This window comes from Silene latifolia, chromosome Y (genome assembly GCF_048544455.1).
Source record: "Silene latifolia isolate original U9 population chromosome Y, ASM4854445v1, whole genome shotgun sequence".
NCBI lineage: Eukaryota > Viridiplantae > Streptophyta > Magnoliopsida > Caryophyllales > Caryophyllaceae > Silene > Silene latifolia.
In genome coordinates, this window is record NC_133538.1 from 383,219,714 (window position 1) to 383,233,945 (window position 14,232).

Sequence of the window (14,232 nt, forward strand, 5' to 3'; positions counted from 1 at the left end):
ACAAGACCGGTGTCTACGATGTGGCGATGTCGTCTTTTAGCAAAACCATTGTGCTCAGGAGTATGCGGTGGAGATATAAGGCGTTGAATACCGTGAGTGGCAGGTTCGGGTTTAAGCTTTTCAAATTATCCACCATTATCCAATCGAAAGATTAAAATTGTTCTAGTAAATTTCTATTCTACAAGTTCTTTAATTAAAAAGAAGAAACAATTGCCTAGTGCCGGACTTCTTTTTAAGTGGATATAGCCATGTGAATTTCGTAAAATGATCCAACAAAAATAACGTAATATTTGCATTGATCAATCAAGTATACAGGCGGCGTCCATAAATCACTAAAAATTACTTCGAGTGGAAATTGCTTTTGAAGAGACAACACATCAAATGGAAGCTTATGACTTTTGTAAATGTGACAAGCCTTGCAAACAAGATTATTATTAATCGAATTTTTTGGTAGGAAAACTAGAAACAATAAGCTTTAAGACAAATGATTGAGGATAGCCAAAACGATGATGAAGATTCACATTCTGAAGAGCAACAATGTGAGCTTGAGCGTGAGACGATATCGGCCAGTATTAGACACCATCTTTTGCAGGGCCCATAAGTAAGGTTGTACCAATTTTAGGGTCCTGACATAAAAACAAGTAGAAGAAAACTCAATAGACAAATTATTATCGACAAAAACTCAAACACGCAAATAATGTTTTTGTGAATTAAAGGAGCATGAAAGACTTTTATAAGACGAAAGAAAGAGAGGGAGGCAGAACTAGTGTTTAGAATAGGAATATCCAAGCCATCACCGATGACAATTTCATAAGTGCCATCGTAAGGAAAGTGAAGGGATAGGTTGTTGAGATTGGAGGTGACGTGGTGTAAAGAACCTCTGTCAAGTAGCAATGGTGAGGGCGGCTGAGAGGGGAAATGGCGGTCGGATTGTCTTGTGGTTTGGTGGTGGGGGTGCGAGTATAGCGGGGCACCTGAATGTGAGGATATAGTGCCTTGAATTTCGGTCAATAGCCAAGAGTATGGCCTTGTACGTGACACCACTGGCACTTCCCTTTGAAGGGATTTTTGGGATTTTTATTTGGGGCAACGGAGGCGGATGGGGTAGGACGAGGATTGGAGGAGGAAGGGATAATGTTGTGGTAGACATTGGTGGGGTGGGAAATGGCAGAGAATGTGGTAAGGTTGGTCGAGGCAGATTGTTGGATTAGAAGTTCTTGATTGATAAATGTTTCGAGCATTTCGTGAATTGTGATCGGGGTGTCACAAACGTTGACGGCGTCGATGACAGGTTGGTAAGAGGAGGCTAAACCATTGAGAACTTGATCCGTGACATCCTCAGTGGATATGATTGTGCCAAGGAGAGCAAGTTCATCGACGGTCGTTTTGATGTGGGTTATATAATAAGCTATGGAGGACGAAAATTTGGATATATGTTTTCGATTGTGATGGGAGTTCTTTGATATAACCACGAGAAGGAAGGGCATAGGAATTGGCATGGGAATTTCACGCTCCCTTCGTGGCGGTTTTAGGTTGAGGAGAGGGCTAACGACAGAGGTAAGGGTGCTCGCTAAGGCGCCCAATAGAAGCTTGTTTTGCCGGAACCAAGTACTGTAGGTCGGATTCGGGGTGGATTCTTTATCTTTTCGGTGAGAAATTGTTGCGGGGTCGTTTAAAGCTCTATACCCCTAATTAGACTCCTCTAATTTGTTACTAAATAACGTTTTTTAGTGTTTTAGGACCTAGTTATCATGCATTCAAATTATAAGACATAATAAGAAAAATATAAGATGAATTTTCCTTACATTGGGTTTAAGGCAATAAGAATAACAACCTCTGTTATTTTATGGAACTTCTACAAGCTCTTGGATGATCCTCCTTCCTAAGTGTCTAATGTAGAAGACATCCTTTGGTTTGCACCCAAAATTTTACCCCAAAATCTCTACAAATATGGGCTAGATAATATGTAAAGATAACACTTGTTTTATACTAAAATTATTACTACTAAAGTAATATTTTGTGAATAATATTGTATTTGAGTTTATTTGTTAGTTAGATGATCAACACTTGATCAATATTTGTGATGAATGAATGAAGAAAAAGAACAAGTTTTATTTATTTTTTTTCCTCTCACAACCGAGCCTAAGAGGTAGTTCTAGATAAATTTTTTTGGTTCTCTTTTTTCCTCCACCAAATGTCTCTCATCTTATTCGTATATAAGAGACAAAGGTTTGGCAAGATGATGTCATTAGCACATGGTTTATGGTCTTTTATTTTCCAAAACATTATGTCATACAATGATATAGATACAACCGGCCACCATGTAGACATATGAGTCTTATTTCACTTTTGACATTTGTCTTATAAATACTAATAAGTCTTATACTTATTTATCTTATATAATTAAGTATTAATATGACCATTTAACATTTAAATGTCATCATTAACTAAAAATATACACTTAACTTTTAAGTGATATTTGACCATTATATCAATATATAGTAGGTCTTATAAAACCCGATTAGCTAATTTTACAACTTCTTGTAAATTAATTAGCTAATAACGTCTACCTCACAATATGTACCAAAACCTCAATAATTTAATAAAATAACATTTAATTACTAAATATCATCTTATTTAATTATATCAACATAAGACATAAAATTAATTAGTCAATTATCACATAATTGAATAATAAATTCTTTAGGACTGAGTTTCTAACTCATTATCAAATATAAATCATTTGATTAACCTTTAGTCAATATATTGAAGGGAATAATTACACTGTATCATATTCAATTAATTAGTTTATCCATTGGAGCTTCATCTTATAGGTGTGATCGAAAGGGACTAACTCAACACCGCCGTCATACGACAGTAACGTGTAACACCTAGACGGCTGACCGTTACCGATATACGTTGACTAGCTGACGATTATAATAATAAAATATATCTAAGAGATATTCCTTTAATGAGATTTTATAAGTAGACGCGCTATTGTGGAGGACACCTACACCAACAATCTCCCACTTGTCCGACACAAGTGTGCGCTACCAATTCTCTTGTCCGTTATATCTGCTACTCAATGCAAGGTGTCTTTCAGGTTGTACTTGTACTTGATCATATCATGAGTGATTTCCTCGATCGGGAGAGTAACCGTCTGATCAAAAAACCTACCATATATCTTTTCCGAGCGTGGCCACGCATTTTCAGTCACTACTCCTCAATTGGCCCTGAGATGTTTAAACCCTGCGAGGGTGGACAACTCCTGTTAACCTATTTTTCTTTGTTCAATCACAGATCACCATTACCTAGAATATGCCCATCGGCCCCCTTTTACGGCGCGACTTAGGACAAAACCAAAGCCAATTGAAAACTGTACTAACTCAGACAAATAGTCGCCAGTCAAAAGCATCAACTCATAGGAATATTATAGAAGTCCTCACCACGACCAAGCTTCATAAATTAGAAGGACTCTATAGGTGGTCACTGTCCGACAGAGTGTCCTACAGTCTGCCTATGTAATCGACCAGTCATCTCCATGACCCCATGGTGGCTGAACTCACCATCGATCGACTTACAATCTAGTCATTTCGAGATGTCACCTCATTAAGTAACCAGAGACAAAATAAAATGTTAATGCAATTCACTTGAAAGGTTCAAGATTGTCTCTACAATCTCTTCGGATCTACAAAGTATAAATGTATAAAATTCAAATGATACTGAATAATGTAGCTTTGAAAATAAAACTCAAACTATAAATGTGATTATCATATATGTAAAAATTAATACAATATCTAATTAATACATATCATATAATCTACAGTAATTCAGGCATACGTCTCAATCCCATTGAAACTACATGACTATTATGTCTAGCCTACGACAAACGCTTGGTTAAAGGATCAGCAACATTCTCGTCTGTCCTAACCTTACAAACCAATACTTCCCCTTTTTCTATGTAATCTATAATTTTATGAAATTTTCTGAGTAGACTTATTACTAGACGTGGGCTCCTTAGCTTGAAAAATAGCCCCACTATTGTAACAAAATATCGTGATAGGATCTTTGGCTGCAGGAACTACTCTTAATCCCTCCAAAAACTGCCGAATCCACACAGCTTCCTTTACAGCTTCAGATGCTACAATGTACTCAGATTCCGTTGTCGAATCCGCAATGACTGGCTCTTTGAAACTTCTCCAACAAACCTCACCTCCATTTAACATAAAAACAAAACCAGCTTGGGATTTCAAATCATCCCTAACAGTTTGGAAACTAGGGTCCGTGTAAGCCTTTATACGTTGCTTAGAATCACCTTCAAATACCCAAAAAGAATCCTTAGTCCTTCTTAAGTACTTAAGGATATTCTTTACAGCTATCCACTGACTTTCACCTGGATTGGATTGGTAATGACTCATCATACTCGAAGCAAACGAGGCGTCGAGACGAATACACATCATAGCGTACATGATTAATCTAACAACGAAAGCATAAGGGATCAAGCTCATGCGTTCAATATCAACGGGTTCAGTAGGACTCTATGACTTGCTCAGAGTAATCTGATGGCCCATTGGTAGAAAGTCTCTCTTAGAGTCTTTCATTTTGAACCGGTCAAGAATCTTATAAATATAAGTTTCTTGAGTCAATGCCAACATCCTTATAGATCTATTTTTATAGATCCGGATGCCTAAGATGCGTTGTGCTTCTCCTAAGTATTTCATTTGAAAATGATCCCCAAGCCACTCCTTCACAGAACTAAGCATTGGTTTGTAATTCCCAATGAGTAATATGTCATCCAGATACAAGACCAGGTAAACAACCTTACTCCTACTAAACTTATAAACACGGTTCGAGTAAATCCGTCTTGTTTGATAACATGATCAAAATGATGGTTCCAACTCCTTGATGCTTTCTTAAGACCATAAATGGATCTTTTAAGCTTCCACACCTTCTTAGGATTGTTAGGATGCACAAAACCCTCAGATTGTGTCATGTACACTTTCTCTTCTAAAATTCCATTCAAGAAGACGGTTTTGACATCAAACTAGCAAATTTCATAATTATAAAAAGCAGCAATCACTAAAATAATCCTAATGGATTGAAGCATTGCCAATGGTACAAATGTCTCATCACTGTATAAACCATGAACTTGAGTGAAACCCTTTGCCACCAATCGCGCTATGTAGGCATCTTTATGTCCATCCAAGCCGACTTTCATCTTAAAGATCCATTTACACTGAAGAGGTCTCACTTCTTGAGGTAAATATACCAGGTCCCATACCTGATTGTCGTACATGGAATCAATTTCGGATCGCATGGCCTCAAGCCAATATTTGGAGTCGGGACTAGATATAACCACTTTGTATGTTGCATGTTTGTCACTTTCTAAAAGTAACACATCATAACCACCACCTTCCTCGATGATACCAAGATATCTATCAGGTTGGTGACTAATGCTACCTGACCTCCTAAGTTCCGAAGGAATTACAACTGATTTAGATGTAGAAGGAATATCTTCCTATGCCACCTCCTCAGTTTGTGCCTCTTAAACTTCAGTAAGTTCAAATTTACTCCTACTTTGTCTTCTAGAAATAAAATTCTTTTCTAGAAAGACAGCATCACGAGACACAAACACTTTGTTCTCTTGACGGTGGTAAAAATAATAGCCACGAGTTTCATTTAGATAACCCACAAAGAAATACTTGTCGGATCGGGGAGCTAACTTATCGCCAGACTTGCTTTTAACATAAGCTTTACCACCCCAAACACGAAGAAACGACAAGTTAGGGACTTTCCTTTACCATATCTCATATGGAGTTTTCTCGGCTGTCTTAGTTAGGCTTCGATTTAGTGAGAATATTGCTGACAAAAGTGTGAAACCCCAAAATGAGTCAGAAAGCTGAGTCTGATTCATCATGGATCGAACCATATCTAATAAACTTCGATTCCTGCTTTCAGCCACACCATTTATTTGTGGTGTGCCTGGAGGAGTCAACTGCGAAACTATTCCACAATTTTTCATTTGATTATCAAATATATTACTTAGATATTCCCCACCATGATCCGATCGAAAGTCTTTGATCCGTCTTTGTAATTAGATCTCTACTTCATTTGAAACTCTTTGAGATTTTCAAAGGCTGCACTCTTATTACTCATCAACTAGAGAAAACCATATCTACTTAGATCATCGGTAAAAGTAATGAAGTAGTCATAACCACCTCTATATGTGATTGTCATTGGACCACATACATCGGTATGTATAAGGCCCAACAACTCACTGGCTCATCCACCTTTTCCAGAAAAATGGGTACATGTCATTTTGCCAAGTAAACAAGATTTGCATATGCCACAAGATTCATAATTAGATGGCTTGAGGACTCTTGTAGACAAGAGTCTCTTTATACGCTTCTCGTTTACATGGCCTAGTCGACAATGCCAGAGGTACGATTGATCAGAGTCACTTATTTTGAGCCTTTTATTATCTTTATGATAAACATCATTAGTCAGGTCAAGAACGTATATTCCACCAATTGCAATGGCTTGGCCATAAAGCAAATCATCATATAAAAAGGTTAGAAAATTGTTTTGTAACACCCCCTTCTTATCCGGCCAAGGTAATCGGAAGATGTTACCATCTCGGTTTCCCGAGGCGATGAATCGGAGTTGCAATTAAGAAACAACTTAAATATATAACAAGTTTAGTGGTTACAAATGATTAAATGATTAATAAATGTAAACTATAACATATACAACTCGACTACTATCTAAGTTATCTAACTAGGTAACTCCACTCCAAGTTCAAAGTGCATCCTGTCTCCCGCGTGACACCAAATCAACCTGTACTCAACCTGCTCCCCATATGATCGGAAATATCATATGGATCGACACAGACCACCCCAGAAATAGGTGACAATTTACATAGACACACAACACGTCAGTTTCAATAAATAAACATACGACACAACATGATAGGTAAATATGCAACATGCCAATGATATGAATGAGACAACATTATACAATCACCACGCCGCTGCCAAGACACGCCCATAAGTACCCACAACCACCGGTGCTAGGGACACGCCTACAACATGACACCTCACAAATAAGTACCGGGACACGCCCAGACGTACCGGGTGCGGAAGCTAACCGGATCTCCTGCCAAACGTCGTGCCTCAACCACACGAGTGCCTCTGTACTCAAGTCCTTAATGTGCGCATCCCTCTTGGAGTGGGAAGCTCCAAGAGGCGACTAAAGCGTAAGACGGTCTCCCAACCGCCTTACGTCTCCTCAACAACAACCATATCCTCAACATATACAATAATAACAATGATATAATATACAACACCACATATCATAGTAAGACAAATTATAAAATACACTCTTCAACATGCCATGCACATCCATTACTCAATTATTCCGACTTCTTGAGTCCTCATGAACCAATATCATATTATAATTAAATTCCAACAACATAAGCGACTCACCAAGATCCTCAAACATTACCATGTGATGTAATACAACTCATAATATGAAAATGATGTGAAAGACACACAAATATGCATACATATTATTGAAATCAAGTAGGATTACCCTACCTTTTAGCATATTTTCAAAACCTACTTGAATCCGACTCGATTCCGTCTCATAAAACCGTCTCATCCTATACAAACTACACAATACTATCACAAATACATCCAACACTATTATACACTACAAAACCCCTTATTATCACCCACTAATTACCCATATTACATGCACTAACTACTAATTAATTACCCAAAACAAAACCCCCAAAAGTAAGGGTTTGAACTAATTAGAGAAGGGTAGATCTTAACTTATAAAGTAAGAGGAAGGAAGAAGAAAGATGAATAATCCACCAAAACAAGCTTGAATCCCATGGGAATGTATTTGTGAGGGTCTTAGAGAGAAGGGAGAGAGTTTAGAGTAAGTAGGAAGGAGAAGGAAATGATTTCGATAAGATAAGGTGAAATCCCGAAATTGGCATTTATCGGGTGCTGTACAGTGGCACTCAGTCGAGTGTCGAGTCCACTCGATCGAGTGCCACTCACTCGGTCGAGTGCTCGCCCACTCGACCGAGCGTCAGCCACTCGATCAAGTAAACCCTCAACTCGGTCCACTGCATCCCCACTAGGTCTACTGTAGGTCACACTTGGTCTAGTATATGGTCATCCCTTGCTTTGGAGTAGTTCCTCCACCAGTCCCAAGGTCTCCTCATGCATCCCAAGGTACTTTTGCGGGTCCCACAGAATGTGGGTATTACAATCTTCCCCCTTAAAATGAACTTCGTTCCCGAAGTTCGCCTCACTCTCTCTTTCCCACCGTTATATCAAGTCTCTCTCTCCGTCTCGTTACCAACTCTTAAGTCTCCTCTCTTTCCCAACCCCTTACTGTATTCACTCTCTTACATACAAACGCTTCCAAACTCAAGGTTCCATTGACATTGTCCCTCTCCTATTGCTTGGTTTCTTTCTTTAACTTCCTAATTGTTACATTCACTCCCCCTAAAAGAGAACTTCGTCCAGAAGTTCAACGCTTAAGCACAAGGTATACTCATTGATGCGTGCATTTTATATAGGTATTTCATACTTCATTTGCACGCATTTCAATGCATTTTATGTAGTATTTAGCTACAAATGTCCCCCGAATTGGCTACTTTGGTTTGTCTTGTATTATTTGTAGTTATGAACCGTAAAAGAGCGTAATCAAGCCTAAAACATGTCACTATGCATGCATTTAAGAGATTAGTTGAGTCGGAGCCTTAAGACTACTATTTTGAGATGCGCAAAGAAGTAAGTTAGCTAGGCGAGCAAAGTAAGAACTTTAAATTGCTAGTACCTATTTTGAAGAGTCATATCTCGAGTTCTACCACATATTTTCAGGTTATTCCAACTGGAGATGAAATCCTATCCTCTTAGATTTCCAACGCCACCGGAAACGCCCTGTTTGCCCTAGTATCGAAGAAATGGAAGTCGTTTGAAGTTCAGTGCGCGAAGCAGTAATTGTGCACTAGGAAGTACTCGATTGAGTACAATTGTGTTCGATCGACTCCTTTTTCGACTCGATCGAGTAGTGCCTATTTAATAAGTGTTCAATCGAGTACCTAAAGTTCTCGATCGAGAGGTTTTAGCTTGGATTTGCTCGATCGAGTGATATAAAAGTCCTCGATCGAGTTGTTTGCTATTGGGCTCGAGCTTTTTAGTCTTATTTAGTTATTAGGTTAAATAAAAATCGTCTTTGCTATATAAAGGACGGCGATAGAAACATAGGGGGGGACATATTGGACGCTTGTTCCTTGACATTTCATAATTTCTTTTCTCTTTTCTACTGTTGACTGCTTTTCTTCCTTTTTCCGGATCTTTTCTCTGTAATTCTCCTTTCCCCTTTTCTCTCTTTAGTTAATGTTTATTATTTCTCTTCCCTTTATTCTTGCTCTTTTCTCACTTATGTCTAGCTAATTCTCCTTGCTAGGATTAGGGGAGTCGATGATTATTGTTAATTGTTAATTAGTTTGCAGATCTGTTGTTGTTATTATGTCTCTGTTGTTTATCACTGCTCTTAATTGTAACTAGTTGATTGAATCGATGCAATTAGCTTATTTAACATTGGTAAGCCATGACCTAGACCGAAAGGTTGGAATGGGTGAGACTTGCAGTGAGGATTAGGGCAATTTAGTGAGGGCGAAAGCTAAGCTATTAGTGTTTTAGGGTGAATTGAGACCCGAAGGAGATATTCGTTGCCCCTTAGACCGATACAACTGACTGATCTGTGACCTAAGTTGCAATTGACCGATAATCATTGATGACCCGACATCCTAGTTCCCTTTTCTTATTGTTAATCACTCTTTTTATTTCCTCTTGCCTTAATCCTATTAGTTTAGTTTAAACATTCAATTTAAAACCCCCAACTTGTGACGAAGACAAACCGAATAGACAAGTAGATAGTGACCGCCTCCCTGTGGAGATCGACCCTACTTAACGCCGACTTATGTTAGTGTAACTAGGTATTTTATTTTTGGTACCCGACGAAGGTACAAATTTTGGGGCCGTTGCCGGGGAGACAACTACTTTATTTGCTTGTTTATTTTTGTCTGTCTTTAGCCTCAAGGGATTGTTTCCTTGAGGCCGTTCTCATCTTTTTCTTTAGTGCTGTTTTGATAAGTCCTACCGAGACAGTTCTAGGTAAAATATCGTCAAAGGGAAGGCTTGAGTACCTTTGACCTCCACCTATGTTCCATCCTATGGCGCAGCAGGTGGTTTACTGTGGGAGATGTGGTGCTGCTGGGCACAATGCAGCTATTTGCATGGCAGAGAACGACAAGGTCTACGCGTTCAACCACCGTAGACAAGCTAGCCATTCCGATGTAGTTGTGCCGCCACATCTACCTTATCAACGAGGCTATAAAAAGCCTCCGTTCGTTTGGCCACCGCGACACCAAGCTCCTCCTCCTGATAGACAGAAAGAAGAGATTGCAGAGCTGAAATCTTTGATCAAGACATTTGCATTCAAAAAGCAAGAGTATGATAGACATACGTACGCTCAAATCGATGAGCTTGAGTCTCAAATAGCTCAGCTAGCCGCTGAGACGACCTTTAGGCACGCGGAGAGTGGTCTTTCCTAGGGAGGACCTGAGTTGCCTATCGTTGCTGATAGTTTATATGACTCGAAGTACGACGATCTATCCAAAAATGAAGCGAGTTAATAAGATTTCTGCGATGCACTGCAAAGATCACTTGATCAAGCTAGTAATAGTGTTCGATCGAGTGGATTACCAGAGAAAACGTTCGATCGAACAGTTGATTCCACTCAATCGAACAGTTGTATTGAGGAAGTCCTCGATCGAGCAGTTCATTGTGTTCGATCGAGTGAAAATCAGGAAGGAAGCTCTCGATCAGGTTCTATTTTTGCTCGATCGACTAGTTTGGCCAAAGAGAGCATTGATTTGTCACATGGTTTCATTTTGGGTGACGATTTTTATGAAGACAATGGATACGGTGAATCTCCCCTTTTCAAAGCCGAGCTGGATGCGCTTGAGGCTGCGATTTACGGGACGGAATCCACTGAGGAGTGTGACGAGAAGATAGCTGAGTCGGTAATTGCTCCTAGCACGGAAGACGTAATATATTCTTTTGTCAATGATTCCGACTTTGAGAGCAACCCACCTGAGGTAGTTAGCGATAGTTTCATTGTTGTTAGTATAAATAGTACGCTATCTCATATGACTCCTATTTTTCCTTCTTCTTATGCTCTACCCCCTCCCAGTTGGACAAGTAATTTAACAGTTTTTCACCATACTTGTCATCGTAAATTTGTTAATCTGAAACGGTACCCTAGATTATTATTAATTGCTTCTGAGCTCCTTTATTTTCTGGATAAATTTAGGAGATGTCATAGGAAATTTTTTAGGCTTAAACGTTCATACATTTTATTTTCATATGCTTCTGTTCTACTATGATGCTACTTACAGTTTTGTGTGGCACATGCGCAGCTATTTGATCGGTTGCTGCGCGCTTTGAGCTGTTTTGACCAGGCTAAATTAGAGAAACTCGTTGAAGAAAAGAAGGTCGAGCTGGGACCTGTCTGAAACTAGCGCTGTCCGGGAGGCAACCCGGAGTTTAAGCTTTTTAGTTGTTTTTCGAACATTTCAGTTTTTATTTTGTTTAATAATTGATTTTCTCGATCGAGTTCTTTACTTCCACAACCCATTTCACTCGATCGAGTAATCTACTCTGTCGATCGAGTTTTCTTGCTTTGATTTGCTTCCTATGACGCCACTATGAAGCTGTTTGTGACCTCCCATGTTGCTGGCTGGTTTGGCGAGGTCCCTACTTCGCGTTATCTTATAAGTTTTCCGCATCTTCACTCTCCTTTTTAGTTTGTATTTCCTTTCCCTATTTTTGGGTACAATGAGGGCATTGTACAGTTTCGTTTGGGGAGGTTATGAATCCATATCTATGTCTACATTTATGTTTTTATTGCATTTCTGTTATCACGTTTAATTTCTGTATGCATTGTTGTTTATTTCTATAAAAATTCAAAAATTTCAAAAAAATTCGAAAAATTTCACGTTTATTTTTGCATATAGGTTGAGTCGGAACGGTAGATTTTCGTGATGAAATTGCACTTTAAATTGTCATTTTTACTTAAGCCTTGTATCTAATTGATAGTTATTAGCTGAGTCACGCGCATATCTACGAGTTTTTTGTTCAAATTAGGTGACTGTTTAGACTTGACCTAATAAATTGGCAACCTACTTACAATTTCTGAGATTTAGAGCCTTATAACTGGTGACATTCATGACCGGTTTATATAGGAATGAGAGTAGTACTCCTTGCATAACATGTCCATTAATTTTGCACTTTTATGAAATTCGATTTCTTGTCATGTGCATACATTCGGGTTTGTGGTCGGTGTTACATGCAGGGAGGTGCTTACAATTTTCCCTTTCTTACATTTTCACCCACTTAGCTCCACATTAGCCAAAAATAGCCTTTTGACCCATTAGCTACACCCAAATTTAGCCTGTCAGTCAAGCTAGTTTAGTGTGACTTTTGTGGTATATTTGTCCTTGTTGTGAATTTGGCTCTTATTCATTGTGCGGAGTTGGTAGAAAAAAAGAATGTGGAAAAGGAAAAAAAGGGACGTGAAAAGAAGAAAAGAAAAAAAAAGAAATTGAAAAAATTGAAATCACGTGAAAATAGAAAGAAAAGAAGAAAAAATGAAAAGGAATTGGAATGTGAATTAAGAGATCGTCTGTGTTAGTTTATTTCTTGTGACGGTCTCCCTCCTCCATTTTATTCATATATTTTTGAGGAGATAGTGTATTTGGACAGTGAGTTGTGTGCCAAAGAAGGGCACTTGTGCTTTATTTTCAGTCAGTTGAGATTCGGATGGTCCTATATGGCGTTGTTTAGGAACTAGCTTGACGCTTTACCTCCACATTTCCATAATCTGTTTTGCCTTTTCTCACCTGTAGTCTCACTTTCCCATACTATTTGTAAGCCCTCGGCTGTGACGGACATTGTTTGTTGGAATGTATGTGTAGTACTTGAATCGTCTATCATTTTTGTTGCATGCATGTTATGTAGGTCGCAGTCTAGGTGAGTGACTATTTTCTCTTTCTCTCTTATACATACACATTCACCTTTTGCTTCATGAGAGAAGAGTGACCCGTGAGAGTCCGATTTTAATGGTCTTACAAGGTCGACAGGTCAGCTTATTTATGGACATCTTATAACTCGTTTGCGTATTGACTGTTGTGGCTATAACTATTAATTTTTGACTGCATTAAATTGGTTTAAGTAGACAAGTTATAGCTAGCTCTGAGCTTTCTTTTTCCATTCCATTAGTTTTGCATATAGTTTGCTTAGGAACAAGCAAAGGTTTGGTTTGGAGAGATTTGATGTGTGCATTTTATATAGGTATTTCATACTTCATTTGCACGCATTTCTATGCATTTTGTGTAGTATTTAGCTACAAATGTCCCCCGAATTGGCTACTTTGGTTTGTCTTGTATTATTTGCAGGTATGAACTGGAAAGGAGCGTAATCAAGCCTAAAACATGTCACTATGCATGTATTTAGGAGATGAGTTGAGTCGGAGCCTTAAGACTACTATTTTGAGATGCGCAAAGAAGTAAGTTAGCTAGGCGAGCAAAGGAAGAACTTCAAATTGCTAGTGCCTACTTTGAAGAGTCATATCTTGAGTTCGACAAAATATTTTCCGGTTATTCTAATTGGAGATGAAATCGTGTCTTCTTAGCTTTCCAACGCCACCGGAAATGCCCTGTTTGCCCAAGTAACGAAGAAATGGCTGCCGTTTGAAATTCAGTGCGCGAAGCAGGAATTGTGCGCTGGGAAGTACTCGATCGAGTACAATTGTGTTCGATCGACTCCCCTTTCTACTCGATTGAGTAGTGCCTATTTAATAAGTGTTTGATCAAGTACCTAAAGTACTCGATCGAGAGGTTTTAGCTTGGATTTGCTCGATCGAGTGATATAAAAGTCCTCGATCGAGTTGTTTGCTATTGGGCTCGGGCTTTTTAGTCTTATTTCGTTATTCGGTTAAATAAAAATAATCTTTTCTATATAAAGGACGATGATAGAAATATAAGGGGACATCTTGGACGCTTGTTCCTTGACACTTCATAATTTCTTTTCTCTTTTCTACTGTTGACTGCTTTCCTTTCTTTTTCCGGATCTTTTCTCTGTAATT

General features: G+C 38.6%; 1 protein-coding gene across 1 annotated transcript; it reads right to left on the reverse strand.

Annotated features, from left to right (window-relative positions):
- Window positions 1–3,974: 3,974 nt before the first annotated feature.
- Window positions 3,975–4,457, reverse strand: LOC141631973 (secreted RxLR effector protein 161-like). Its single transcript, XM_074444574.1, has one exon. The coding sequence runs from the start codon at window positions 4,455–4,457 to the stop codon at window positions 3,975–3,977; it is 483 nt and encodes a 160-aa protein (XP_074300675.1).
- Between the last annotated feature and the right edge of the window lie 9,775 nt (window positions 4,458–14,232).